The following is a 25940-nucleotide window of genomic DNA, read 5'->3' on the forward strand; positions in this document are numbered from 1 at the left end:
GGACAGAGTCTTCTGTGCCCTGGGGGATGACATGGGGACAGGACAGGGTCCCCTGTGCCCTGGGGGGTGACATGGGGACAGGACAGAGTCCCCTGTGCCCTGGGGGTGACATGGGGACAGGACAGGGTCCCCTGTGCCCCTGGGGGTGACATGGGGACAGGACAGGGTCCCCTGTGCCCCTGGGGGTGACATGGGGACAGGACAGAGTCCCCTGTGACCTGGGGGTGACATGAGGGTCAGGGTGGGCTCCCCTGTGCCCTGGGGGATGATATGGGGACAGGACAGAGTCCTCTGTGCCCTGGGGGTGACATGGGCACCAGGGTGGGCTCCCCTGTGCCCTGGGGGTGACATGGGGACAGGACAGAGTCCCCTGTGACCTGGGGGTGACATGGGGACAGGACAGAGTCCCCTGTGCCCTGGGGGTGACATGGGCATCAGGGTGGGCTCCCCTGTGCCCTGGGGGTGACATGGGGGTCAGAGTGGCTCTCCTGTCCCTCTGCCCATGGTGGCTTTGCCCAGTCCCACCCAGGCAGGGCTGAAGGGACACAGGGGACGTGTCCCATCCATGGGACAACACTGCTGGGACCCCCAAGGTGAGGGAGGACACCCCAGTAAGCCCCAGGATATGCCAGGAGGTGCCAATGCCACCATCCATGTCTCCATCTGTGTCCCACCCACACCCGGGGGGCTCCCAGCCCCGTGAAGGGGGCACAGCACCCATGGGTGCTCCCCCCACCCCAGCAATGTCCCCAGGCAGGGCCCAGCAGTGTCACAGATGGATTTGTCCCCCCCCCCCAGCCCCTCTCTGCCTCCCCAGTGGCATCGCCTGCCCTTCAATTTGCATACAAGGCTTAAAACATAATTAATTTTTGGCAGCGGGCAGAGCCTGCTCGAGGTTAATCCCTTTAGATTTGCGAGCCTTATCTCGCTGGGGCGTTTATCGAGCTCGGCTTAGCGGGGAACGGAGAGCGAGGAGGAGTCGGCAGCGCTGAACAGGGGAGGGAGGGAAGGAGGGAGGGACGGTCCCCAGGCATGGCGGGGGAGCTCAGTGAGCAGAACCCAGCGAGCAAAACAAAACCCAGCGAGCAAAACCAAACCCAGTGAGCAAAACCCAGTGAACAAAACCCAGTGAACAAAACCCAGTGAACAAAACCAGACCCAGCGAGCAAAACCAGACCCAGTGTGCAGAACCAAACCCAGTGTGCAGAACCAAACCCAGCGAGCAAAACAAAACCCAGCGAGCAAAACAAAACCCAGTGAGCAAAACCCAATGAACAAAACCCAGCGAGCAAAACCCAGCCAGCCCAGTGAGCAAAATCCAGCAAACAGAACCCAGCGAGCAAAACCCAGCGAACACAAACCCAATGAGCAAAACCCAGCGAACACAACCCAGCGAGCAAAACCAAACCCAGTGAGCAAAACCAAACCCAGCGAGCAAAACCCAGAGAACAGAAACCCAGCGAACGGAAACCCAATGAGCAAACCCAAACCCAGCGAACAAAACCAAACCCAGTGAGCAAACCCAAACCCAGCGACCAAACCCAAACCCAGCGACCAAACCCAAACCCAGCAAACAAAACCCTGTGAACACAAACCCAGCGACCAAAACCCAGCCACCAAACCCAAATCCAGCAAACAAAACCCAGCGAACACAACCCGGTGAGCAAAACCCAGTGAATAAAACCAAACCCAGTGAACATATACTGCAAGCAGATCCTCCCCAGAGCGCCCGGCCCTGCCCGGGTGGAGCCTGGGCAGTTGCAGGGAGGATGCGCAGCCCCAAGTCTGGGCACACCGAGGGTCCCGCACCCCTGAGCACCCCGGCACTCACGTGTAGAGCGGCTGTAGCTGCAGGTGCGACGTCTTCTGGGGTGCCTGGTAGCCGTAGGAGTCAAAGCCACCGATGAAATCAACTGGGGAGAGCCGGGGGAGAAACAGGGTGAGCTGGGAGATCCCGGTGGGATGGGAACATCCCAGGCTGCAGCTGCATCCCGTCAAAATGTGACACCCCAGGGAAATGCGACTGCTCAGTGGGAAATTGGGAAACCCCCAGAACCCCTGCAGGGCCTGAAGGGGCTCCAGGAGAGCTGCAGAGGGACTGGGGACAAGGATGGAGGGACAGGAGGCAGGGAATGGCTGCCAGTGCCAGAGGGCAGGGCTGGATGGGATCTTGGCAATTGGGAATTGTTCCCTGGCAGGGTGGGCAGGGGCTGGGCTGGAATTGCCAGAGCAGCTGTGGCTGCCCCTGGAGCCCTGGCAGTGCCCAAGGCCAGGCTGGGCATTGGGGCTGGCAGCACCTGGCACAGTGGCAGGTGTCCCTGCCATAGCAAGGGTGGCACTGGGTGAGGTTTCAGGTCCCTTCCCACCCAAACCATCCCGAGATTCAGTGATCCTGACCCACCCCAGCATCCCAGGGAATCCCAGTGCTGCATTCCCAAGGGAATAAATCAGAATCGCAAACTGGATAAGATCAGAAGGGATCACTGGGTGTCACCGTGTTTCCCCAGACCTGACCCCTCTCCCCAGGACAGCCAGCACATGGATGGACTCCAGGTGCAGCCAGGCTGGGAATTCCAACCTTTCCAGTATCCCCAACAGCACCCAAGTTCTTAAATCCCACACTGGGGTGGTTTATCCATGGGTGTCCAAGAGCTGAGAGCTCCAGGGCAGAGCCCCCCTCTCCCAGGATATTTCCCTTCCTGACTCAATATTCCAGCAGCTCTCAATTTTAACGCCATCCATCCATTTCAAATCTAATAAGATATTCCATTAAAAAGATGCATTTGCATCCTGGGCTGAGGCAGCATTAATATTAAAATTGTGTTGGATGCAGAGTTTGTGGGAGTGCAAACGTGCTCCAGAGCCGCCAGCGCTGGATAAACCCTTTGGAAAGGAGCTGTTCCCTCAGGCAGAGGCCAATTCCTCATGGAGATGTTTGATTTCCATGGGAAAGGAGGGGAAACACCGGGATGCTGCACCCCAGGCTGGGCTGGGACCACCTGTGGGCATGGGGGGGTGCTGAGCCCGGTCTGATCCCGGGGCTGATCCTGGTGCTGAGCCCAATCTGATCATGGTCTGATCCTGGTCTCATCCCAGTGCTGAGCCCGGTGCTGATCCCAGTGCTGATCCCCGTCTAAGCCTGGTTCTGATCCCAGTGCTGATCCTGGTGCTGAGCCCGGTCTGATCCTGGTGTTGAGCCTGGTGCTGATCCCAGTATGAGCCCAGTGCTGAGCCCGGTCTGATCCTGGTGCTGATCCTGGTGCTGAGCTCAGTCTGATCCTGGTCTGAGCCTGGTGCTGACCCTGGTCTGAGCCTTGTGCTGAGCCCAGTCTAAGCCCCATGCTGAGCCTGGTCTGAGCCTAGTCTTATCCCAGTGCTGAGCCCGGCGCTGATCCCCGTCTAAGCCTGGTTCTGATCCCGGTGCTGATCCCGGTGCTGAGCCCAGGGAAGGAGAACATCCCTGTGGTTGTGGCCCAGCCCTGCAGGGATCTGCCAGCTGGTGGGAATTAATTAACGGCAGATGAGCTTTTAATGCCCTTGGACAGCCTCAGCCTCGACCACCTGGTTCAGGGGATGGGGTATTCCCCGAGCGGGGTTTGCAGGGATTGGGGTGGGATCAGGGGGAGCAGCACAGACTGGATAAAGTCAGCCTTCACTTTGCCTAAAATGCTGTTTTCTCCTGGTTTGGGGTGAAATCCTGGGAGCGGGGACACAGCCCGGGGGACACAGTGTCCCCAAGACGCTGTGGCTGCCAAGGGAGGAGGGAGGTGACAGCGGCCCCATCACACCCCAGCAGCTCTGCCTCACCAGGGATGGGAAAACGGGGCAAAAACCCAACTAAAGGGATTTCCTTAGCTGCTGGGACCAGGGCATTGCTTCCCCAGACCCCACTGGGAGCTGCCATCCCGCTCAGGGTGGCACCAGCAAGGACATTGTCCCCCTGTCCCCCCAGCCAAGGCACTCACAGCTGTCCTCCTCCTCCAGGAACACTTTGCTGACGTAGCAGGCGTAGACGAAGCCGAAGAGCTGGGGAGAAACAGGGCAGGGAGAGGCTGGTTATGGGGGCATGGGCAGCACAATGGGCACAGGGACAGTGGGGGCATGGCTAGGGGCCTGGGAGTGACCTGGGGGGCACTGGGAGTCACCATGGGCATGAACTGGGGGTCCTGGGAGTGAACTGGGGGGCACTGGGGGTGACCCAGGGGCCCTGGGAATGAATTGGGGGTCAGTGGGAGTGACCTGGGAATGAACTGGGGGTCTTGGGAGTGAACTGGGGGTCACTGCAGGTGACCATGGAGTCCTGTCAGTGACCTGAGGGCACTGGGAGTGAACTGGGGGCTAAGAGCAGCCAGAGCCCATCCCAGGGCAGTTTGGGGCGCAGCAGCATTGGGTGGATTCAGCTGCACAAGGTGGGGCTGGAGCTGGCACCCCACAGAGGGTGCTGAGCCCCATACAGTGCTGGGAGCACCTTTGGGGACCCCAATTCCCTTTAAAACTCCATTTTAGGGAGCTCTGCCTCCAGGTGTGTCCCATTGCCACCTCCCTGTCACAGCAGGTGACAGTCACCGGCGAGGGGGGACCCTCCCTCCTGGCAGGCAGCACATTCCAGCAGCTCATTCCCAGGGAGTGATTCCTCCATCCCTGCAGCATCCAGCCCTCTACATGACAAGTTTTGGGGTGGGACACACCCCTGGGGTGGTGGCAGGGCTCTGTCTGCTCCTCTCTAGGTGACAGAAATGTGTGACGGGGACACCGCGGCTCCTCTGCCCACCCCAGCCCCTCCACCCCGTGTTGTAGTGCACTAAATAGTTTATTTAGGTGCTGTTTGGATTGGGTGATGGGAAATTTGTACTGAGTATGTTACGTCACATAGATTGTTATTTCCCCTCTCCCATCCCATGGTCTGTCCCTCATGCACCCTCTGCTGTACCCCCATGGTGGTCTGGCCCCTGGTCACCCCTCCCCAAGGGTATCCCATTGGCTGGGGTCCTCTTTCACTGCCCCCATCCTCGGGTATAAAACTGCACTGCAAGGAGGTCACACCATTTTGTTACACCTGAGTGGTCACTGGAACCAGAAGTGTCCATTCCCAATGGACAATAAACAGGACACTCATCCCCACGTGGAGAAGAGCGCACTTCTCATCTTTGACTTTGTTCATGTCAGACTGTTGTATTCATATTTTTGTTATCTCATTTCTAGAGTCCCATACCTTCTGGGTGGTTTTCTCACAAGCAGCTCTTCACAGCAGTGTTGTTCCTGCTGCTTCATCAGGGCTCCTCCAAGGCTCTCCCTGACCGGCCAACCCACCCCCTTTAATCCCAGTTATCTTCATTAGCCACAGCTGCCACCCAATTAAGGACATCACAGCTGCAGCCCATTTAAAACAACTAGGATCAAAGGCCATGTTCGTCTACAGCTCTCAGCTGTCCTATCTTCTATCACGTTGGGGTCACCACTTGTTGTATTCATATTGTTGTTATCTGATTTCTAGAGTCCCATACCTTCTGAGTGGTTTTCTCACAAGCAGCTCTTCACAGCAGTGTTGTTCCTGCTGCTTCATCAGAGATCCTCCAAGGCTCTCCCTAACCAGCCAATCCACCCCCTTTTATCCCAGTTATCTTCATTAGCCACAGCTGCCGCCCAGTTAAGGACATCACAGCTGCAGCCCATTTAGAACAACTAGGATCGGGGCAAGGCCACTTATACAATACATAGATTTTACTGAGCCTCCTACTATATCAGACTGTGTGGGCCAGAGTCCAGAGCTAGCGGGGTTGGACTTATACAACAGCTCCAATACACACAGATTCTTACAACCCTGCGTGTCCCATTCCTGTCACTGACATCTTTTCATAAAAATACTTTCTTTAGGATTTTTCTCCTTTCTGAGAATCTGTGGCCTCAGCAACAAAGTGTAAACAATGGTTATATGCTGCTGTGGAATGCAACAGGTGAATCCGTGATTGGTCTTGGGTGGATGTTTGGATTTACTGACCACTCACGGCAGAGCTGAGTCTCACTCTCTGCTGGGACACAGATCTTTGTTATTCATTCCTTTTCTATTCTTAGCTTAGCTAGCTTCTGAGAACTTTTCTCTCTATTCTTCTTAGTATAGTTACAATGCAATACATATATCATAAAATAATAAATCAAGCCCTCTGAACATGAAGTCAACATTTTCGCCTCTCTCTTCATCCTGCAACCCTTGCAAGCCCTGTGTCCCGTTCCCGGTGTGGGATGAGGAGAGTAGGGCGCCCTTACCGCCAGGAAGATCTGCGTGGCGCTGCTCACCACCTCGATGTACTGGTAGTCCAGCAGGCAGCCGCTGACCGTGATGACGTGGTGATCCTCGGGCGCCAGCGGGGAGTTGAGCACCGGCGTCACCAAACAGCCAGGGCCGTTCTCCATCCACCACGAGCGGTGCAGGGACGTGTTGAAGGTCATGATGAAATCCCGGTCCTGCAGGAGGAGGAGGAGGAGAAGAAGAAGGTGGAGGAGAAGGAGAAAGGAGAAAGAAGAAAGAAGAAGAAGAAAAGGAAGAAAGAAGAAGAAAATAAAGAAAGAAGAAAAGGAAGAAGAAAAGAAAGAAGAAGAAAATAAAGAAAGAAGAAAAGGAAGAAGGAAAGAAAGAAGAAGGAGAAGGAGAAGAAGGAGAAGGAGGAGGAGAAGGAGAAGAAGGAGAAGGAGAAGAAGAAGAAGAAGAAGAAGAAGGAGAAGAAGAAGAAGGAGAAGAAGAAGAAGGAGAAGAAGAAGAAGAAGAAGAAGAAGAAGAAGAAGAAGAAGAAGAAGAAGAAGAAAGGAAATAAGAAAGAAGAAAAAGAAGAAAGGAAAGAAGAAGAAGAGAGAAAAAAAGAAAGAAGAAGAAAAAGAAGAAAAGAAAGAAGAAAAGAGAAGAAAGAAGAAAACAAAGAAGAAAAGAAGCAAGAAGAAAGAAGAGGAATGGTGGACCAAGGCTCTTTGCAGGATGGCTGCACAGTAAATGGATTTTCCCAAGCCAAGGATGCTCCCTGAGGTCAGAGCAGGGCATCCCCTGAGCCCAGCCCCGTGTTTGGGGCTCCCTCCCATGCTGGCATCGTGGGCATCGGCTCAGGCAGCACCCAGGGGTGCCCAGTGATAGGGTGGGTGCCACAGAGCGGGACCAGAGTGCAGGGAGGGTGTTTGTGATTGGCAGCACCCCATCTGCGTGTTCCAGGGATGCAGGGCAGCCCCTGCTGCTTCCCCTGGGGTTTGGGGCTGCCATGCCTTTATCCCACTCCCAGGGAGCCTTGCAGGGTCCCCCTGGAGCGTGTCCCCTCCTTGCCAGCCCCTCACAAGCTTTGGGGCTCTGCCTGGGTCCTCTCCAGCAGCTGTGGGGTGGCCTTGGGCAGGCTGCATCCCCCTGCAAGGGGAGAATTCCCAGCCCCTGGCTGCCCCTTCCCACTCCATGAGGGTCCCCCTGGTACCTCTGGCTGAGCCCTCACCCCATGAGAATCCCCTTGGTACCCCTGGGGACCCCCCATCCCCCAGAGAGCCCCCCCAGCCCCTCTGTGCCCCCCCGGCTGTGCTGGGGCCGAGCATCCCCTGCAGGAAATCACCAATCTGGGATTAAACGATTTTTGCTTCTGGGGGCGGCACAAACCCCAAAAGGGAGCGAGTGGGTTTGGGTTTGTGGAGCTGCAGGATGCGGCTGAGGCACGGGGACGAGGGGGAGCTGTGACGGGCACCGGGATTTCCACAAAAACCCGCGGTGGGAGGGAATCCTCCCCCTCTCCCCATCGTGCTGCACACTCAGCGCTCCGGGAGAGCCTCAAATGACCTGGAGCTGCTTGGGGAGAGGTTCCAGCCATGGAACACCCCCAGAGGCTTCTTCTGCTTGGGGCAGCACGGAGAGAGCGGAGCTGGCTGTCCCCAGCCCCCCCTGATGTCCCCAGAGCCCGGGGACGCGCAGGGACCCCGAGCCTGGGCTCAAAGGTTCCCTCGGAGCACCCGGGGCTGCCCCATCCCCGCGGGAGATTTTGCTCTTTGTGGTATAAAAATTAAGCTTGAACAGCGCAGGTGTGGTGGAGGCACAGCCCCATCACATCCTCACCCCATGGCCAAAGGGTGATGTCCCAAAGCTTGGAATGCTGATCCCCAGAAATCCCGGGAAAATTGGGAATTTACAGCAGGGAGGGTCTCCCACCTCTGCCCTCCCCAGACCCTGCCCCGAGCTTCCTGTCCCTGCTCATCCCGTTCCCGGGGATCGCCTCTCTGTCCCTTCAGTGGAGATAAATGAAATTCGGTTTGGGTTCGGAAATGGCCGCTCTCTCCACTCTGAGCGGTCGGTTTGTCCATCCCATCCCATCCCGTCCCATCCCATCCCATCCCATCCCATCCCATCCCATCCCATCCCATCCCATCCCATCCCATCCCATCCCATCCCATCCCATCCCATCCCATCCCATCCCATCCCATCCCATCCCATCCCATCCCACGGCAATTCTGTGCTCCGGGGAGATGCCCCCGGCATCGCTTTGCTGCGGGGCTGGGGCACCCCTGGGCTCGGGGGGGCACTTTTGGGGGAGAAGGGAGATGAGGAGGAGGGCAAGGGGGAGCCAGCAAGAGGGCAGGAGGATGCAGGGAGGAAGAGGAGGAAGGTGGGGGCGTTACCTGTGACAAGCGCCCGACCTCCAGGTAGAAGCAGATGATGAAGGCGTTCCAGCCGACCCACAGCACCAACCACACGGCGTACTGCGGGACGAGAGGGGTCAGGGCACGGGCACTCCCCCTCCAGCCCCATTGCACGCCCCTCCATTCCCGCTGCTCCCCCTCCAGCCCGTCCAGGGGCTCCGGGTTGGGATGGTGGAATCCCAAAATCGCAGCACTTTTTGGCTGGGAGGGACCTTAAAGTTCATCAATCACGGGAGAACCCCGGGGGGCCCCAGGCATCATCCCCGGCTGAGTTATTGAGTGCTAATTGCAGGGCAGAATTAATGAGGTGGGGAAGGTGCTTGCCTGAGTTGTTCCCAAAGATGTGCATCCACTAGCCGTGCCTCAGTTTCCCCACCCATAAAACTCCAAATACTCATTGGATTTCTTTTGTGAGGGCTCTAATTCCCACCCCTGCCATGGCAAGGACCCCTCCTAGATCCCGCTGTCCTACTCCAAGCCCTGTCCAGCCTGGCCTTGGGCACTGGCAGGGATGGAGCAGCCACAGCTTCTGTGATCCCAGGGATACAGGAGGGATCTGGGGCTGAGCCCCTGGGGCTGACACTGCTGCACCCCCAGGGTGGTACCTACCATCATGAGGTATCTGGATCTGTACTGGATGGTCCCGAAAATCCCCAAAATCACGGCCATGATGTGCAGGAAGTTGGCCAGGATGGGGGCCCACTGGTATCCCAGGAAATCAAAGATCTGCCTCTCCAGAGCAGCGACCTGCAACAGAGCAGGGAGGGGACAGGGATCAGGGCTGGGCACCCCCGGGGTGCTGAGGGCAAGGAGCAGCTGGGAATGGCTGGGAATTCCATGGATGACGGGTTGGGGTAGGCTGGAATGTCTGTGTGGTGCACTGGCCAGCAGGACTGGGGTTATTGGGTGTTGTGCTGTGATTTCAGGGTTTACCTCAGAACCCCGAGTCCCTCCCCTGATCATTCCCTCCCAGGTGTGTCAGTCACCTCTCCTTTCCCCTCCAGCACTGTCTGTCACTCCTGGCATTCCAGAAGGGCATTGAGTGATTGGCAGATTCAAAGGATGCCCTCTACCCCTGGGGGGCATTGGGCCATCCAGGTGTCCTTTGTCCCTCCCCTCCTGTCCCTGCTTGGTGGCTCCCTGCCCCTTCCCTGCCCCTCTCCCCGGGTTCAAAGGAGCAGCAACCACGGGCTCAGGGAGTTCTGTTGGAGCTGGTGCTGCATTCAGAGGCCTGTGGGCCAGAATGAAGCTCTGCATCCAAACCCTCCATCAGAACCGACTCCTTTCCTTCACCAGCGCCTTAAAGCTCCTCTGCCAGAGGGAAACCTGAGGAGCAGCCCCTGTTATGGGGGGAAGCTCCATCCCAGCACCACCAGAGCTCCTGCAGGCCTGGACTTGTCCCCACGGGCCCAGTGCAGCACCCAGCCAGCCCAAAGTGTCTGTGGGGTGAAACACCACACACCCAGGCAGCCCAAAGTGTCTGTGGGGTGAAACACCACACACCCAGGCAGCCCAAAGTGTCTGTGGGTGAAACACCACACACCCAGGCAGCCCAAAGTGTCTGTGGGGTGAAACACCACAGGGCCATTGCTTGATTCAGCACCAAGGGCCAGACAAGCTCAGGCATGTCCCGTCCCCAATATTGGTAATATCAATAATTGGGAATATTATTTTACATTCATGATATTATATCAAATTATATTAATGTATAAAAACAATATATTAATATGTTAATATAGAATATATATTATATAATAAAATAAATTATTATATTATATTATATTACATTACGTTACGTTACGTTACGTTACGTTACGTTACGTTACGTTACGTTACGTTACGTTACGTTACGTTACGTTACGTTACGTTACATTATATTATATTATATTATATTATATTATATTATATTATATTATATTATGTCACATCTCCTTGAGTTCCAAAGGGGAACCTAAGGAGATGTGACCCCACTCTCTGCCTCACTTTCCCATCACTCAGAGCTCGGGCACAGCTGGAAACCCATCCCAAGGATGGTTTATGGTGGGAAAAGCCTCCAGCTCCTGTATTTTGATTTCCAGCCCATCCTCCATGGGTCCATGGGGCTCTGATCACCATTACCATCTGCAATCCAAAACGGGGCCACGCTCCAGGGGTTAAATCCCCCAGCAGCTGAGGGGATCCAGCCCTGATCCCAGCGCTTATTTATGGCTCCATTGCCCCTAATCACAGGATTAGCTCCAAGGAAAGGGTGAGCAAAGGCAAGGTGGGAGTGCTGGAACGTTCAGTGATGGGTTTAATTCACAAAATGGGGATTTTGGATGAGGACATGGTATTTTAGAGAACTTTTAGGGGAGTTTTAGGGAAAAGGTGCAGGGACAAGTTGGCAGCAGCCTGGAAAATCCGATTTTTTTCCAATTGTTTTACTCAGCCCTGTCCCGTCACTTTTTTGAGGTGCCCCAGATTCACCCTGAGAGCTTCAGGGCCCTCTGTTCTCCTCACAGCACCATTCCCCAATTTTCTGCCAGAGAAAGGGGGAGTTTATCCTGAAAACCACAGGATAAAGGAGTTTGCATCCCCCCTCCATTGCCCAGCAGCTCCCAAAGGGATTTGGAATGAGGGGAGAGGCTCTGGGGGTCCCAGGCATCATCCCTGGATGAGTTATTGAGTCCTAATTACAGAGGAGAATTAATAAGATGGAGAAAGTGCTTGCCTGAGTTTTTCCTGAGGATGTGCATCCACCAGCCGTGCCTCAGTTTCCCCACTCATAAAACTCCAAATACTCATTGGATTTCCTTCATGAGGGCTCTAATTCCCACTGATTTCAGCCCAGCCCCTCCCTAGGGCTGTGATATCCCATCTCCTACCCTACCCCTGGGGTAGGATCTGCTGGATCAGAGCCAGCAGGACACTGATTTTAATTAAAGGTGATGCCAACCCTTGGAGCAGCAGCCCCTGGGTCTGTGGGGCTGGGACAAAGCTGTTTGCACTGAAACTGAATTCACTTCCCTGCTGATGCAGCTCTCTGAGGAAACAGCCTCAGGATATACTGACAGCCAGGCTGTAAATCTCCTCAACTGAGGAATGGAAATGATGAATGATACAGGGAGTGCAGCGCTGGGGGTTTGTGGGCACCCATCCCTCTGGGGGCTGTCAGCAGAGCTGGATGGAGCTTTGGGTACCAGGGATGGGGCTGGGGAGTGTGGCATTCACATTCTCTGAAAAATCCCCCTGCCCAGGATTTTTCTCCTGAGGAAGCTGAGAAGTCTCAGAGAAAAGGAAAACAATTCTTATCTCATTTGCTTCTCCTGTGCTGTGCTCATGTGGAATGTGTTTGGAGATTGTTCACCCACAGGTGATTGTTCCATTGGATTCTGCTGGGAGTTGTTTTCACTCTTTGGCCAATCAGGGCCAAGCTGTGTCAGGACTCTGGACAGTCACCAGTTTTCATTATTATCTTTTTAGCCTTCTGTAAGTATCCTTTCTATATTCCTTAGTATAGTTTAGTGTAGCATTTCTTAATATAATATAGTATCATAAAATAATAAATTAGCCCTCTGAGTACATGGAGTCAGATTCTCAATTCCTTCCTTCATTGGGGCACCCACAAATCCAATAGGGGAGAGCCTCTGAGGGTATCCCATGGAGCTGGAGTGAAGGCATCACACCCGTGTGGCTTCTTAATTCCAGCCTGAAAGAGGAGGAGCTGGGAAGACCCTGCTTGAAGCAAACCCTTCTCCATCCCAAAGAGGCAGAATTTGGGATAAACACCCCAGTTCCCCATGGATGAGCTAATTAGGGGCTGCTAATTGCACCACAAAGCAGCTCCAGCCCTGCTCCCTGGCTGTGTTATCCCAGCTTTTTCCTTCCGTGGGAAGAGCAGATCTGGGATTTTCCATCCTTGTGGGGTGCAGCTGAAGGTTAAGGGACAAACAGACTCACAAAGGCAGTGTGGCTGCACTCCCAGCTCTCAGGGCCCACCAAGGGCATCCTAAGAATCCCAAGGACATACCAGGGGCATCCCAAGGGCATCCCAGGGGCAGGGGCATCCCAAGGGCAGCCCCACGTGCTTCGTGAGTGGGGAAACTGAGGCACAGCCTCCAGCAAGAAAGTCCAGGTTTGGTGCCCCTGCCCAGGGAATTGTGGAGCTGAGTGAGCACTCTCAGCTCAGAGCTGCTCCTCAGGTTGGTCCAGCCCCCGCAGCATCATCCCCGATCCTGTGGGTGTAAAATGTCCCTGGGAGGGACCTTCAGGACCCCCAGCGCTTCGGGGCTCAGCATCATCCCAAGAAACTTCCCAGCAGCGTCCCACACAGCCAAAATTGTTCCGTGGGCTCAGAGCATCCTCCCTGCCCTGGAATGGGAATTCCCGCTGCTCCCAACCCCATTCACACCCCGCTCCCCTCCCAGCGCCGCCGGAGCCGGGATGCAAACGCCGTCCCATCGCTAATTAAGATAAACCTCGGCTGATCAATGCAATGAGATTTAGGGCTCCCTCTTAATTAAACACGAGTTCATCGATCGGCCCCAAAACTTCGCTCGGCAGCAAATCACAGCGATTGGCTGGGGGCGGGGGCTGGTCCCGCTCATCCCGGCCTGGAAGGGATTTTTGTGCACCGGGAGGGACCGAACTCCATCAGGGGGTGAGGGGACACGAGTGGGGAGGGGACACCCGTGGGGACACCAACTCAGCTGGGGCTCAGGGAGGTGGCACCAGGGAGGGAGAGCTGGAGGAAAATGGGATTTTTCCAGCGTGCTGACACCAAATGTAAGAGGGAAGGAGTTTCTCTGTCCCTGAATCACCCGCTGGTTTTGGTGCCCTCACCTTCTTCAGACCCACCCCAAGTTTTCCCAGTCGTTAATCCCCACAAGGAGGGTGGGAGAGCTGGATCCGGCTCTGGCTGTGCTGGGAGCATTGCAGAGTCACCAGGAGCCCCTTCCCCACTAGGAAGCCCCTTCCCCACCCCTTCCCAGGTTTCTTTTCCTGAGAAACCCAGCTTGGAAATCAGACTGCAAGGGCGGGGAGTGCTGGGTGAGCACCCCAGACCCAACACCCTGGGAAAGCAGGAACCTTCCTGCCCAGCAGCTCCTCCTGGAACCAGAGAATCCAAGGTTAAGTTGGAAAGGACCTTAAATGACCTTAAATCCCATCCCATGGCCATGGCAGGGACACCTCCCACTGTGCAGGTGCTCCAGCCTGGCCTTGGGCACTGCCAGGGCTCCAGGGGCAGCCACAGCTGCTCTGGGCACCCTGGCACAGCCCAAACCTCTCTAACCAGGCCTTGCCAGGCTACAAACCCCCTGTGGCAAATGGCACTGGGGGCACCTGGAACCAGCCAGGAAATCATTCTTTCCTTTCCTTTCTCCATTTGCTGCAATGGGTTTTGGTGCTGGTTTCCATCCTTGGTTCAGGAATGTGAATGCCAGAGTGGTTTGGGTGGGAAGGGATCTTCAATGGCAGCTGATTGCAGCCCAGGGACACCTGCCACTGTGCCAGGTGCTGCCAGCCCCAATGTCCAGCCTGGCCTTGGGCACTGCCAGGGCTGCAGGGGCAGCCACAGCTGCTCTGGCAATTCCAGCCCAGCCCCTGCCCACCCTGCCAGGGAACAATTCCCAATTGCCAAGATCCCATCCAGCCCTGCCCTCTGGCACTGGCAGCCATTCCCTGGCTCCTGTCCCTCCATCCTTGTCCCCAGTCCCTCTGCAGCTCTCCTGGAGCCCCTTCAGGCCCTGCAGGGGCTCTGAGCTCTCCCTGGGTTCTTCTCTCTCTGATCCTGGAGCTGGCGCTGGGTGGGATCCTGGAGCTGCTCCTGGCTCCTGCTGCTCTTCAGCCCCACAGCAGCATCTGCACCCCAGGTTGAGCTCTGAGCTCCCCTCTGGGCCGGGCAGGGCTCCTGGCCCCACGATGGGTCATTATCCCGCAGCTGGGTGATTTCCTCCCGCACACCATATGCCAGAGGCCCGCCGGGGATTTTACTTTTCATTGCGTCGCGTTTGGAGGGGATTTGCCGGTTCTGACTCCTCATCATGTGCCGCAGCCGAAGATGCTGCAAGAGCCTTGCTCGCCCCGTCCCTGAGCCGCCGCCATCTCTGGGGGTTCTGGGCCCCAAAAACCATCAGGGTTTGGAGAGGAACCCCCCATGGCAGCCTTTGGCAGGACAGCAGGATCCCCGATCCGTAAGGAATGTTCTCCCCAGCCCCGGGGCTGATGGAGCATCCCTGGAACTCCCCCCAGCCCCGGGGACACCCCAAAGGTTCTCCAGGACCCCTGCTCCAGATTGCAATGCAAGATGTTTCCCATTACCATCTGTATGGCAGATTACCTTTGTCAAGTGGGCAGTTTGCCTTATCTCTCTCTATGAGTGACCACAACCACTCCTCCCTCCAGGGAGACACCTGCTGATAACAGCTATGGAATGTCCCTGCATGGCTGATAAGAACTACAGCATCCCACTGGCAGATGGGAGCCCAGAGGGAGGAGCCAAGCATTCCTACCCAGATAGAATCTGGAGATTCTGGAACACCAGCACGGCTTCTGCACTGGATTGCCCAGAGGAACAGCAGCTGCCTCTGCCCCTGGATCTTCAGAGGCAGAGACTGCACCTTTCTCCAGGATCCCTGCTCCAGCAGAACCAGCCCTGACACTGCAGGAGGGCTGAGCCACAATTCCAATGGCACTGCTGCCAACAGCCTGACCCACAGGGTGTCAGGCTGGGTTCTGACTCTGCCAGTGTTGGTTTAGTTCACTGCATTGTTTATTTTATCCTTTTTTTTTTTTTCCCTATTAAAGAACTGTTATTTCTTTCTCCCATATTATTTTTTGCCTGAGAGCCCCTTAATTTAAAATTTATAGCAATTTGGAGGGAAGGGGAAGATTTACATTTTCCATTTCAGGGGAGGCTCCTGCCTTCCTCAACAGGCACCTGTCTTTCCAAACCAAGACAACCTCACATCCCCACCCCGACCCCCTAACAGGCTCCCCCCCTCCCCCAGCCTCTCTGTTTGAGGCCATTTAGGGCATTTTGTCTCTGCCAATGCCCTCCCTTGCCTGTGAGGGGCCCCAGGAGCTGTGGGAAGCAGCTTCACCCCACAGCCTCGGCCCAGGAAGGGGAATCGGTCACGATTTAAATGAGATGAGAACATGGTTGGTTATTAGGGAGGTGCAAACACTGCTGTGAACCCAGGGACTTCATTTAATGGCTTGGAAACAAGTTCCTGACCTACTTCCATCTGCAAAAGCCTTCATAAAATCACAGATGGAAAGAAATGAAAGGCGCCGATCCCTCTCCAGCATTGGGTGGGGAGGAGCAGGATCCAGTGGCCACAGCTGGAAAGAGATCCTGATGCAGGAGCAAAACCATGCCAGCACTGAAAATTGGGGTGAAAGAGGCACAAATGGGGTCCTTCCCCTGCTGGGATAATCCTTGGTGGATGCTGCAGGTTTTAGGACCCCTTTGAACCCCCCAGATGGGAGCTCTCAATGCATCCTGCTCCTGGGATGTGGCACTGGGGACACTTGGTGTGCCCAGGGCCCCCCAGCACCCACTGCCCACCCCACAGCTTCCCCTCCTCTCTCCCATTGGATGCCCCCTCCCCTTTCCCAGTTATTTATTTATTTCATTCCCCCTCATCCGGCAGCATTGCCATGGGAACAGAGCCCCGGCTGGATGCGCCTGTCTGGACGCTGCACCCCGGGATCCTGATGGAATCTGCCCCGTGGGATGAGCCCTGGGGGCGTCCCCACCACTGGGAACCCCTGGGGTGCCACCCTTGGGTGCCCTCCAAGCCCTGCTCCCACATGCATGCCCCTGGCCCCATCCATCCCTGAGGGTTCTATCAGGGAGGGCTGGGAAATGCAGCCTTGGGGGGGCGAATGGCCATAAATATTATTATTATTATTATTATTACTACTACTACTACTACTATTACCATTATTACTATTATTACAATTATTACAATTATTACTATTATTTCCCCTAAATGTAGCTGATGAAACCAGGCTGATCCTGTTCTGCCTCCACCACAGGAGAAGGAAACTGAGGCACAGCAAAGAGAGAAACCCAAACCCAACCCTCCCAAAACCTTCTGGGAATGCTGAAATCCAGGGAATTTGGTGCTCCCCCATGGAGAGGGGGATGGATGCTCCACAACCACCTCCCGATGATTCTCACCAGGAGAAAGCTCCTCCTCATTTCCACGCCTAAAACAAAGCCCTGAGCCCCCTCAGCTCCCAAGCTGTGAGGTCTGGGTGCATTTGGCTCCAATATCCCCACAAGAACCCGAGAATTTTAATAGTTTGGGTTTTTTCCCTGAAAATACCACAAATTTCCAATTTCCCCAGGAGCAGGCTGCTCTAACTGATTTACCTCTGACAAAATATCTCCTTAACTCTGACACGATATCACATTTATATTTCAGTGAGCTTTAGCACAACGCCCCAGCTCCTGTTGGCAGCATCCCACAAACGCTGCCCTGAGATCCCTTTCCCCTCCTGCCTCCCAGCCAGGAAACTTTTCCACGCCGAGGGAAAGCCGAGGCGATCGAAGCAGCTCAATTCCCCGCCCGCCCATCGGGAGGGGAATGTTCCCGCCGGGAATTGCTCCATCCATCCCCTCGGGAGCTGCTGCTGCTCCCGCGGGAGGGAGCCAGGGTGCTCCCGTTCATGCCAGGCTGGGGCTCAGCATCCCCCAACATCACCTTGCAGCGACCTTGGCAAGCCCAGGGTGCCCTGGTGGGGGGACACGGGGTGGTGGCACTTGTGGAAGTGGTGAGAGGGTGCCAGGAGTGTCCCCGGAGAGGGGAATGTGCTGTGGGAAGAGCCATGGGGGAAACTGAGGCACGGGGCTGTGACCACAGTAGGACCCAGCATTCCAGTGAGGGTGAGCCTGCGCTGCTGTGCCTCAGTTTCCCTGGAAAACAGCCTGATTCCTGCTCAGCATCCACTCTCCTGGGCAGGAGACGCAGCTCCATGGAGCAGGGCCTCAGGGAAACTGAGGCACAGCAGAGTGGAGGGAAGCTCCAGCCCTGCAGAAAGGCTGTGCCTTGGGAACACCAAGCTAGGAGCTGCTCCAAACCTGTGGGAGCAGGGCTGGGACCTCTGGGGTGGCCAGAGAGCCTGCTGTCCCCTCAGCCATCCATCCATCCATCCATCCATCCATCCATCCATCCATCCATCCATCCATCCACCCACCCACCCATCCATCCATCCATCCATCCATCCATCCATCCATCCATCCATCCATCCATCCATCCCATCCCATCCCATCCCATTGTACCACATCGTACCCCATCATATTCTACTGTATCCCATTGTATCCCATCATATCCCCTTGTATCTCATTGTATCCCACACCACCCATCCATTCCCAATGCCATTCATGCTAATCCCATCCTATTTCATCCATCCCACATATCCCACTGTATCCCCTTGTATCCCATATCATCTGTCCTTTCCCAATCCCATTTACGCCAGTCCCATTCTGCCCCATTACATCCATTCAATGCATCTCATGTATCCCATCCCATCTCTTACCATCCCATCCTCTCCCACCATTCCCATTTCATCCCATTTTATCCCACTGTATCCCATTGTATCCCATCCATTCCCAATCCCATTCCATCCATATATGGATCCCACATATCCCATCCCATCGTATCCCACTGTACCCCATTTTATTCCACTGTATTCCATCATATCCCACTGTATCCCATTGTATCCCATTGTATCCCATACCACCCACCCATTCCCAATCCCATTCATGCCAATTCCATCCCACCCCATTCCATCCATTCTATGCATCCCATCTCTTCCCATCCCATCCTATTCCACCCTTCCCATTTTATCCCATTTTATCCCATCCATTCCCATCCATTCCCATCCATTCCCAATCCCATTCCATCCACATATGCATCCCACATATCCCATCCCATCTCATCACATCCCCCTGTATCCCACTGTATCCCATTGTACCCCACTGTATCCCATTGTATCCCATACCACCCATCCATTCCCAATCCCATTCATGCCAATCCCTTCCCATCCATTCTATGCATCCTGCATATTGCATTGTATTCCATCCATTTTACACATCCCACATATCCCATCCCATCCCATCCCATCCCATCCCATCCCATCCCATCCCATCCCATCCCACCATATCCCGTTGTATCCCATACCAGCCACCCATTCCCAAGCCAAGCCCATCCCATCCCATCCCATCCCATCCCGTCCCATTTCACCCACTCTATGCATCCCTCATATCCCATCCTATCCCATCCCACTGTATCACATTGTATCCCATTGTATCTCATACCACACACCCATCCCAATCCCATTCATGCCAATCCCATCCCTTCTATGCATCCCATCCCTTCTCATCCCATTTTATCCCATTTTATCCCACTGTATCCCATTTTATCCCACCCATTCCCAATCCCATTCCATCCACATATGCATCCCACATATCCCATCCCATCTCATCATATCCCCCTGTACCCCACTGTATCTCATTGCATCCCATACCATCCCCCCCATTCCCAATCCCATTCATGCCAATCCCATTCCACCCCATTCCATCCATTCTATGCATCCCACATGTCCCATTGTATCCCATTGTATCCCATTGTATCCCATCCCATCCCATCCCAAATAAATAAATCCCTGTCCCACTCCCACATGGATCCCTGAGCCCTGGCTCAGCCCTGCACAATTTGTCATCCCCAGGGACATTGGCCCCCAAACCCCATAAAGAAAATCGGGATTAATCCGGATCTCAGCCAGGCATCCCCTTGGAGAGTCCCAGCAGAAGCTACTGAGAGGTGGAGAATGAATTAAAAACTAAGGAAAAAATCCCTAAAAAACCCCACAAACACATGGGGAATAACTCAGGGCTGAAACCTGGGGGAAGTTGGATTTTAATCTGTGGGATTGCAGATGAAATGTAGGGAAATGTGGGTTTAAACCAGGCTGATCTTGGGCCTGGGTCTGAGCAAACTAGGGCTTAAATTTGAGAGGTTTTGGGTTGAAATTTGGGGAATCATTGGCAGAGATCTGGAGGGGGCTGGGGCTTAATTTTGGGATCTAAGATTTAGGACAGCTTGTGCTTTAATCTGGGTTTAGGGTTTGCATTTGGGGATCTTGGTCTTAGATCTGGTGGATTTGGGATTTAAATTTTGGGGGGTTTCGTGCTTAAATTTGGGAAATCTTGGGTTTAACTTTCAGGGATTTTGTCCTTAAATTTGGGGGATTTGGAACTTAAATATGGGGGATCTTGGGCTCAAATTTGGCAATCTTGGGTTCAACTTCGGGGGATTTTGTCCTTACGTTTGGGCAATCTTGGGCCTAAATTTAGAGGATTTTGTCCTTAAATTTGGGAGATTTGGGGCTTAAATTTGGGGATCTTGGGCTCAAATTTGAGAACCTTGAGTTTAACTTTGGGGTATTTTTCCTTAAATTTGGGGGATTTGAGTCTTAAATTTGGGGGATCTTGGGCTTAAATTTGGGGGGTTTTGGCCTCAATTTTGGGAATCTTAGGTTTAAATTTGGGGATTTTGTCCCTACATTTGAGAGATTTGGGGCCTAAATATAGAGGATTTGGGGCTTAAATATGGGGGATTTGGGGCTCAAATTTGGGAATCTTGGGTTTAACTTTGGGGATTTTGTCCTTATATTTGGGGAATTTGGGGCTTAAATATGGGGGATTTTGGCCTCAATTTTGGGAATCTTAGGTTTAAATTTGGGGATTTTGTCCCTACATTTGAGAGATTTGGGGCTTAAATATGGGGGATCTTGGGCTCAAATTTGGGAATCTTGGGTTTAACTTTGGGGGATTTTGTCCTTATATTTGGGGAATTTGGGGCTTAAATATGGGGGATTTTGGCCTCAATTTTGGGAATCTTAGGTTTAAATTTGGGGGATTTTGTCCCGACATTTGAGAGATTTGGGGCTTAAATATGGGGGGATTTTGGGCTCAATTTTGGGAATCTTGGGTTTAACTTTGGGGGATTTTGTCCTTATATTTGGGGAATTAGGGGCTTAAATTTGGAGGATTTGGGGCTTAAATATGGGGGATCTTGAGCTCAAATTTGAGAAACTTGTATTTGACTTTGGGGTATTTTTCCCATAAATTTGGGGGATTTGAGACTTAAATTTGGGGGATCTTAGGCTTAAATATGGGGGATTTAGGGCTCAAATTTGGGAATCCTGGGTTTAACTTTGGGGGATTTTGTTCTTATATTTGGGGGATCTTGGGCTTACATTTGGGGCTTAAATTTGAGGGATTTAGGGCTCAAATTTGGGAATCTTGGGTTTAACTTTGGGGCACTGCACAGCCAGAGGGAATAAAATAGGAAACCAGGAGAGATGTGGGGAGCCTGAGTCCCTAAATCACAAATTCCGGGAATGAGACACAGACAAAGGCTGGGGCTGGACGTGGGAGGGGACTGGGCAGGGAAAAGCAAAGGAATGGGAAAACCTGCCCAAAAATTTGCCAATTCCAGCAGGATGGGGCAGGATGGATGCTGGAGGAGATGCCCCAGCAGCCCGCGGTGGACACGGATTAAGCCGCAGGCAATTTCCATGCTAATTCTCCCGTGCTGTTCTTTATCCTGACATCTGGGAGAAGCCAGAGGTATTTTCCCCCAAATCTCAACCGATGCCTCAAAGACACCGTTAATATAATCTGATAGAGGAGAGGAAAAAAATGAATATATAATATACATATATATATACACAAAAAAAAAATCCAATTTACGGACTTATTTAGCGGCACTTTCCGTAATCAATTCTCGCAGGGAAGAGCCCTGATTAAAGCCAAGCGCATCGCTATGGAAACCGGCATTCCCTCCTCCCACGGCCCGCGGGCTGCGAAGGAGAAGCTGGGCTGAGGAAATCTGCCTGGTAACAACCCCGTTAATGAGCCGGGGAGCAAAAATAATCCCTGCGAGCGCTGGCGCCGCCAAAGGAGCAGCCGGCGGCAGCCGGTGGGGAGGCGAAACGGCTCCCAAAATATTGATTTTATTTTTTTTTTTTTCTGGGATTGTTTTAAGGAGGAGGGGACGCTCCCACATCCTGGAGGGATGAGCGGACATCTGGAGGTGGTTCCCGTGCGCGCCCACCCAGCCCGGCGGGTGTGGGTGTTTTCTTGCAGCGTTTATCCAATTTTTTAGCTTTAAAACCCCGGATCAAAGCACGCAGGTCTGAGGGATTCGCCTGCACGGCGAGGTGGGAGCTGCCGGCGTAATAATGGGATTTATGGGATGGCCCCAAATGGATTTATGGGGTTTCCCTCTCCTCGGGGTAATTCCACAACCCACGAGCACCCGTGGCTTCGGGTGGGGAGCATCACCCCCACTGCCCACTCCCATTCTGGCCTAAAATCTTGGGGGGTTGGGGCTGGAATTAAGGGATCTTGGTCTTGGATCTGGTGGATTTTTGTGCTTAAATTTGAGAGAATTGGGGCTTACATTTGGGGCTTAAATATAGGAGAGTTTGGCCTTAAATATGGGAAACCTTTAGTTTAAATTTGGAGGATTTGTATTTTAAATATGGGAAATTTGGGGCTTAAAATTGGGAGAGTTTGGGCTTAAACATGGGAAACCTTTGGTTTAAATTTGGAGGATTTATATTTTAAATACGGGGAAATTGGAGCCTAAATTTGGGAGAGTTTGGGCTTAAATATGGGAAAGCTTTGGTTTAAATTTGGGGGATTTGTATTTTAAATATGGGGGATCTTGGGCTTAAATATGGGAGCAACCCCCCACCATGAGTGAGAATTTCTTGGAGAATTGGAGATTAAGTCTTAATTCTCCATTGAGTAATGGGACCTGGAGGGTTTGGGGTCTCCAGGTCTCCTCCTGGCTGGATGAGCACCCTGTAAGGAGAAGGTGCTGGTTTAGAAATTCCCATGGGCTGTAAGGGAATGATGGGAGGTGGGACAGGTGGGTGGTAGGGAAGAGGCTGGGATATTTCCTGAGCCCTCAAGCAGCTTTTTGGGGTACAAAAGTCTGCCCAGGACATCTCAGTCCCCACTGAGGAATTCAATAACAATCCCATCAACATTCTTCCTGAAATCTCCATCCCCATCCCTGTCACTGCTCCCAGGGGTGAGGGTGGAGCCCCCCTGCCCTGGCATCTCTGTGATCCCACAGGACCAGAGCATCCCACCATTCCCACCACCCCTGCACCTGCATCCCAGGGCTTTCCAAACTACAGGAGCTGCAGAGGCACCCAAAAGGAAGTCCCATCCTAATAAACCCGGGATGTTTGGAGTAACTCCTTCAGTGAAGGAGCCAATGGGGCTGATCCCAATGATCCCTTTGCTGTTGATCCTACTGACGCCTCTGCTGTTGATCCCAATGACCCTTCTGCTGTAGAACCCGATGATCCCTGTGGTGTAGATCCCAATGATGCCTTCACTGTTGATCCCACAATCCCCGTGCTGCAGATCCCAAGATCCCTCTGCTGTAGATCCCGGAATCCCTGTGCTGTGGATCCCACAATCTCTTCACTGTGGATTCCACAATCCCTCTGCTGTAGATTCCATGATCTCTGTGCCATGGATCCCAGGATCCATGTGCCGTGGATCCCAGGATCCTTCATTGTGGATCCCACAATCCCTTCACTGTGGATCCCAAGGATCCCTGTGCTGTGGATCCCTTCACATTGGATCCCACAATCCCTTCACTGTAGATCCCAATGATCTCTGTTCTGTGGATCCCAGGATCCTTCACTGTGGATCCCAGGATCCTTTCACTGTGGATCCCAATGATCCCTGTGCCGTGGATCCCAATTATCTCTGTGTCGTGGATCCCAGGATCTCTGTGCCATTGATCCCACAATCCTTTCACTGCGGGTCCCACAATCCCTGTGCTGTGGATCCTCCAATCCCTTCAGCGTGGATCCCAGGATCCCTGTGCCGTGGATCCCACAATCCCTGTGCTGTAGATCCCAATGATCCCTTCACTGTGGATCCCACAATCCCTTCACTGTGGATCCCACAATCCCCATGCCATGGATCCCACAATCCCCGTGCTGTGGATCCCACAATCCCTGTGCTGTAGATCCCAATGATCCCTTCACTGTGGATCCCACAATCCCTGTGCTGTGGATCCCACAATCCCTGTGCTTTGGATCCCAATGATCCCTTCACTGTGGATCCCCTCACGGTGGATCCCACAGTCCCGTCCCTGCGGATCCCCTCTCCCGTTCCCGTTTATCCGGGCAGGATGTGCCGGGCGGTGCCGCAGCCCCCGGCTCCTCATTAACCACAGCCATCGGCAGCTCGGGAGCTCATTAGGGACTCCCCAAACAGCCGTAAAAAATTGCTTTTATTAATTGCTTCACCCTCCTTCCCTCCCCACCCTGCGGGAGGGGTTTGGGATGGGATCTCCCAGCCCCTTTCTTGGGTAGGGATCGTGGGTGAGCAGCTCCGGGGCTGGATCCATCCCGGGGCCTCCCCTCGCCCCTCTGCATCCCTGAAGGACAAGATGTGACACGGGGATGTCGTGACAGGTGACGTCCCGGGCCCTGCAGGGATGTGAGCCATCCCCCAGCATCAGGGCCAGCCCCATAATGGGGATTTCCCCCAGAACTGCTTTTCCACTGGCACGGCTTTGCCAGCTGGGTGACGGGTGCTGCCCCACCCCATTATCCCCCTCATGGCAGGGATGAGTTTTTCCGTATGAAAATATTTAGGGGAACCCCACCAAGGCCTGGATCCCGCTAATGAGGGTGTGTTAATTGCGAGCCCTCGCCCCATGTATAATTCAAGGCCTTTGTTAGGGCCGGGTTTGCTTTGTCTGGGAAGTGCCACCCACCCACCCAGGGACCCTGAGCCATGCAGCTCCTCCTGGGGGAGGGGATGGAGTCAAAATAATTGGGGCCTGGGGCTGCTGGGAGGTGGGGGATGGGGTCATTAGGGGGTTGGGGTCATTAGTGGGGTTGGGGTCATTAGTGGGGTTGGGGTCATTAGTGGGGTTGGGGTCATTAGTGGAGTCGGCATCCCCCTCATGGAGGAGGGGATGGGGCAGGGGGACGTGGGGACAGCCCAGAGCACCATTTCCCATGGAAGGAGCCATGGGGGGACCCCAAAAGGTGGTGGGAGCATCAGTGTCCAGGCTGTGGGTGCTGCTGGGATGGACTTGCCCCCACATTTTGAGGTGGAAATCTTCATCCTTGCTGTGAGTGCACCCAAAGGTTCGGGTTTGGGGCCTGTGGGTACCAAAGGTGAGGACAGCACCCATGTTCTGGATGGGTGGTGGAGAGGAACTGCACCAATGGGGCATAAACCAGCCCCAAATGGGTGAGGACGTCCCTAAATAGAGCTCCTGGCACCACCAGACACCCTCAAGTCACCCCAAATTCCCCAGACACCCTCAGCTCCTGGTGGTGCTGGACCAGGCTCAGCCCCAGGACCAGCAGCCCAAAATCCAGGTGGGATGCAGCCCTGGGAGGGTGGGAAGGGGACAGGGATATTCTCACCCCCAGAGGAACCGGGGAACCTGCACCTCTCCACAGGCCACTGCCCCACAACTGCTGAGCTCTGGGAGGAAAAAAAGATCTAAAAAATAGAAATAAAACGTTTAATAACCCACCCCCGTGGGTGTTTCCTGGTCACAGCAGCACCAGGCTGTGCTGCTAAATGGAATCCCTGGGGGAGCCAGCGAATCCGAGACACGAGGCAAATTCCCGGGAGGAACAAAACAGGGAATAAAACACAGCCCTGAAATTCCCATCGCTCCAGTCCCTCCCAGGGGGATGGGGGCACATCCTGGGTGTCCCCAGGTGACCACAGGCAGTGGCAGGGCTGGGAGCTGGAGGAGATTGAGGCACAGCCAGGGTGGGCACAGGGACCCCCAGCCCCAGGGACTCCCATCCCCACAGCATCGTCCCCTGGGTGTCCCCACCAACGCCTGGTAGTGCCACCCATGGCCCCAGGGCTGCCCATCACACACTCAGTGATCAGGGGATGCCACCTCCCACCCACAGGTGCCACGTCCAGTGTCACATCCAGCCCTGGGCTCCCTCAGACCCCCCAGCTGCTCTGCGACCACCCCAGTGGTCCCCACATGGCCATGGGGACTCGGTGCCAGCCCTGTGCCACCCATGCCCATCCCATGGCCCTGGCTGTGCCCCCACCCCCAGTGCCAGCTCTATGCCACCCGTGCCCATCCCAGGGCTCAGTCTGTGGCCATGGGGACTCGGTGCCAGCCCTGTGCCACCCATGCCCATCCCATGGCCCTGGCTGTGCCCCCGGTGCCCGGGGCTGCAGACAAGGCCAGGGAAGGACAGAC

At 54.4% G+C, this 25940-nt stretch overlaps 1 protein-coding gene across 1 annotated transcript in view; it reads right to left on the bottom strand.

Annotated features, from left to right (window-relative positions):
* Window positions 1-25940, bottom strand: part of NKAIN1 (sodium/potassium transporting ATPase interacting 1) — a 41716-nt gene that overhangs the window by 3812 nt on the left and 11964 nt on the right. The window contains exons 2-6 of the mRNA XM_058040477.1: window positions 9262-9399; window positions 8632-8712; window positions 6265-6462; window positions 3966-4026; window positions 1832-1913 (exon numbers count right to left, since the gene is read on the bottom strand). Of these exons, the coding sequence (XP_057896460.1) occupies window positions 1832-1913; window positions 3966-4026; window positions 6265-6462; window positions 8632-8712; window positions 9262-9399 (560 nt within the window). The remainder of the gene's footprint in view (window positions 1-1831; window positions 1914-3965; window positions 4027-6264; window positions 6463-8631; window positions 8713-9261; window positions 9400-25940) is intronic.

This window comes from Melospiza georgiana, chromosome 24 (genome assembly GCF_028018845.1).
Source record: "Melospiza georgiana isolate bMelGeo1 chromosome 24, bMelGeo1.pri, whole genome shotgun sequence".
Lineage (NCBI taxonomy): Eukaryota > Metazoa > Chordata > Aves > Passeriformes > Passerellidae > Melospiza > Melospiza georgiana.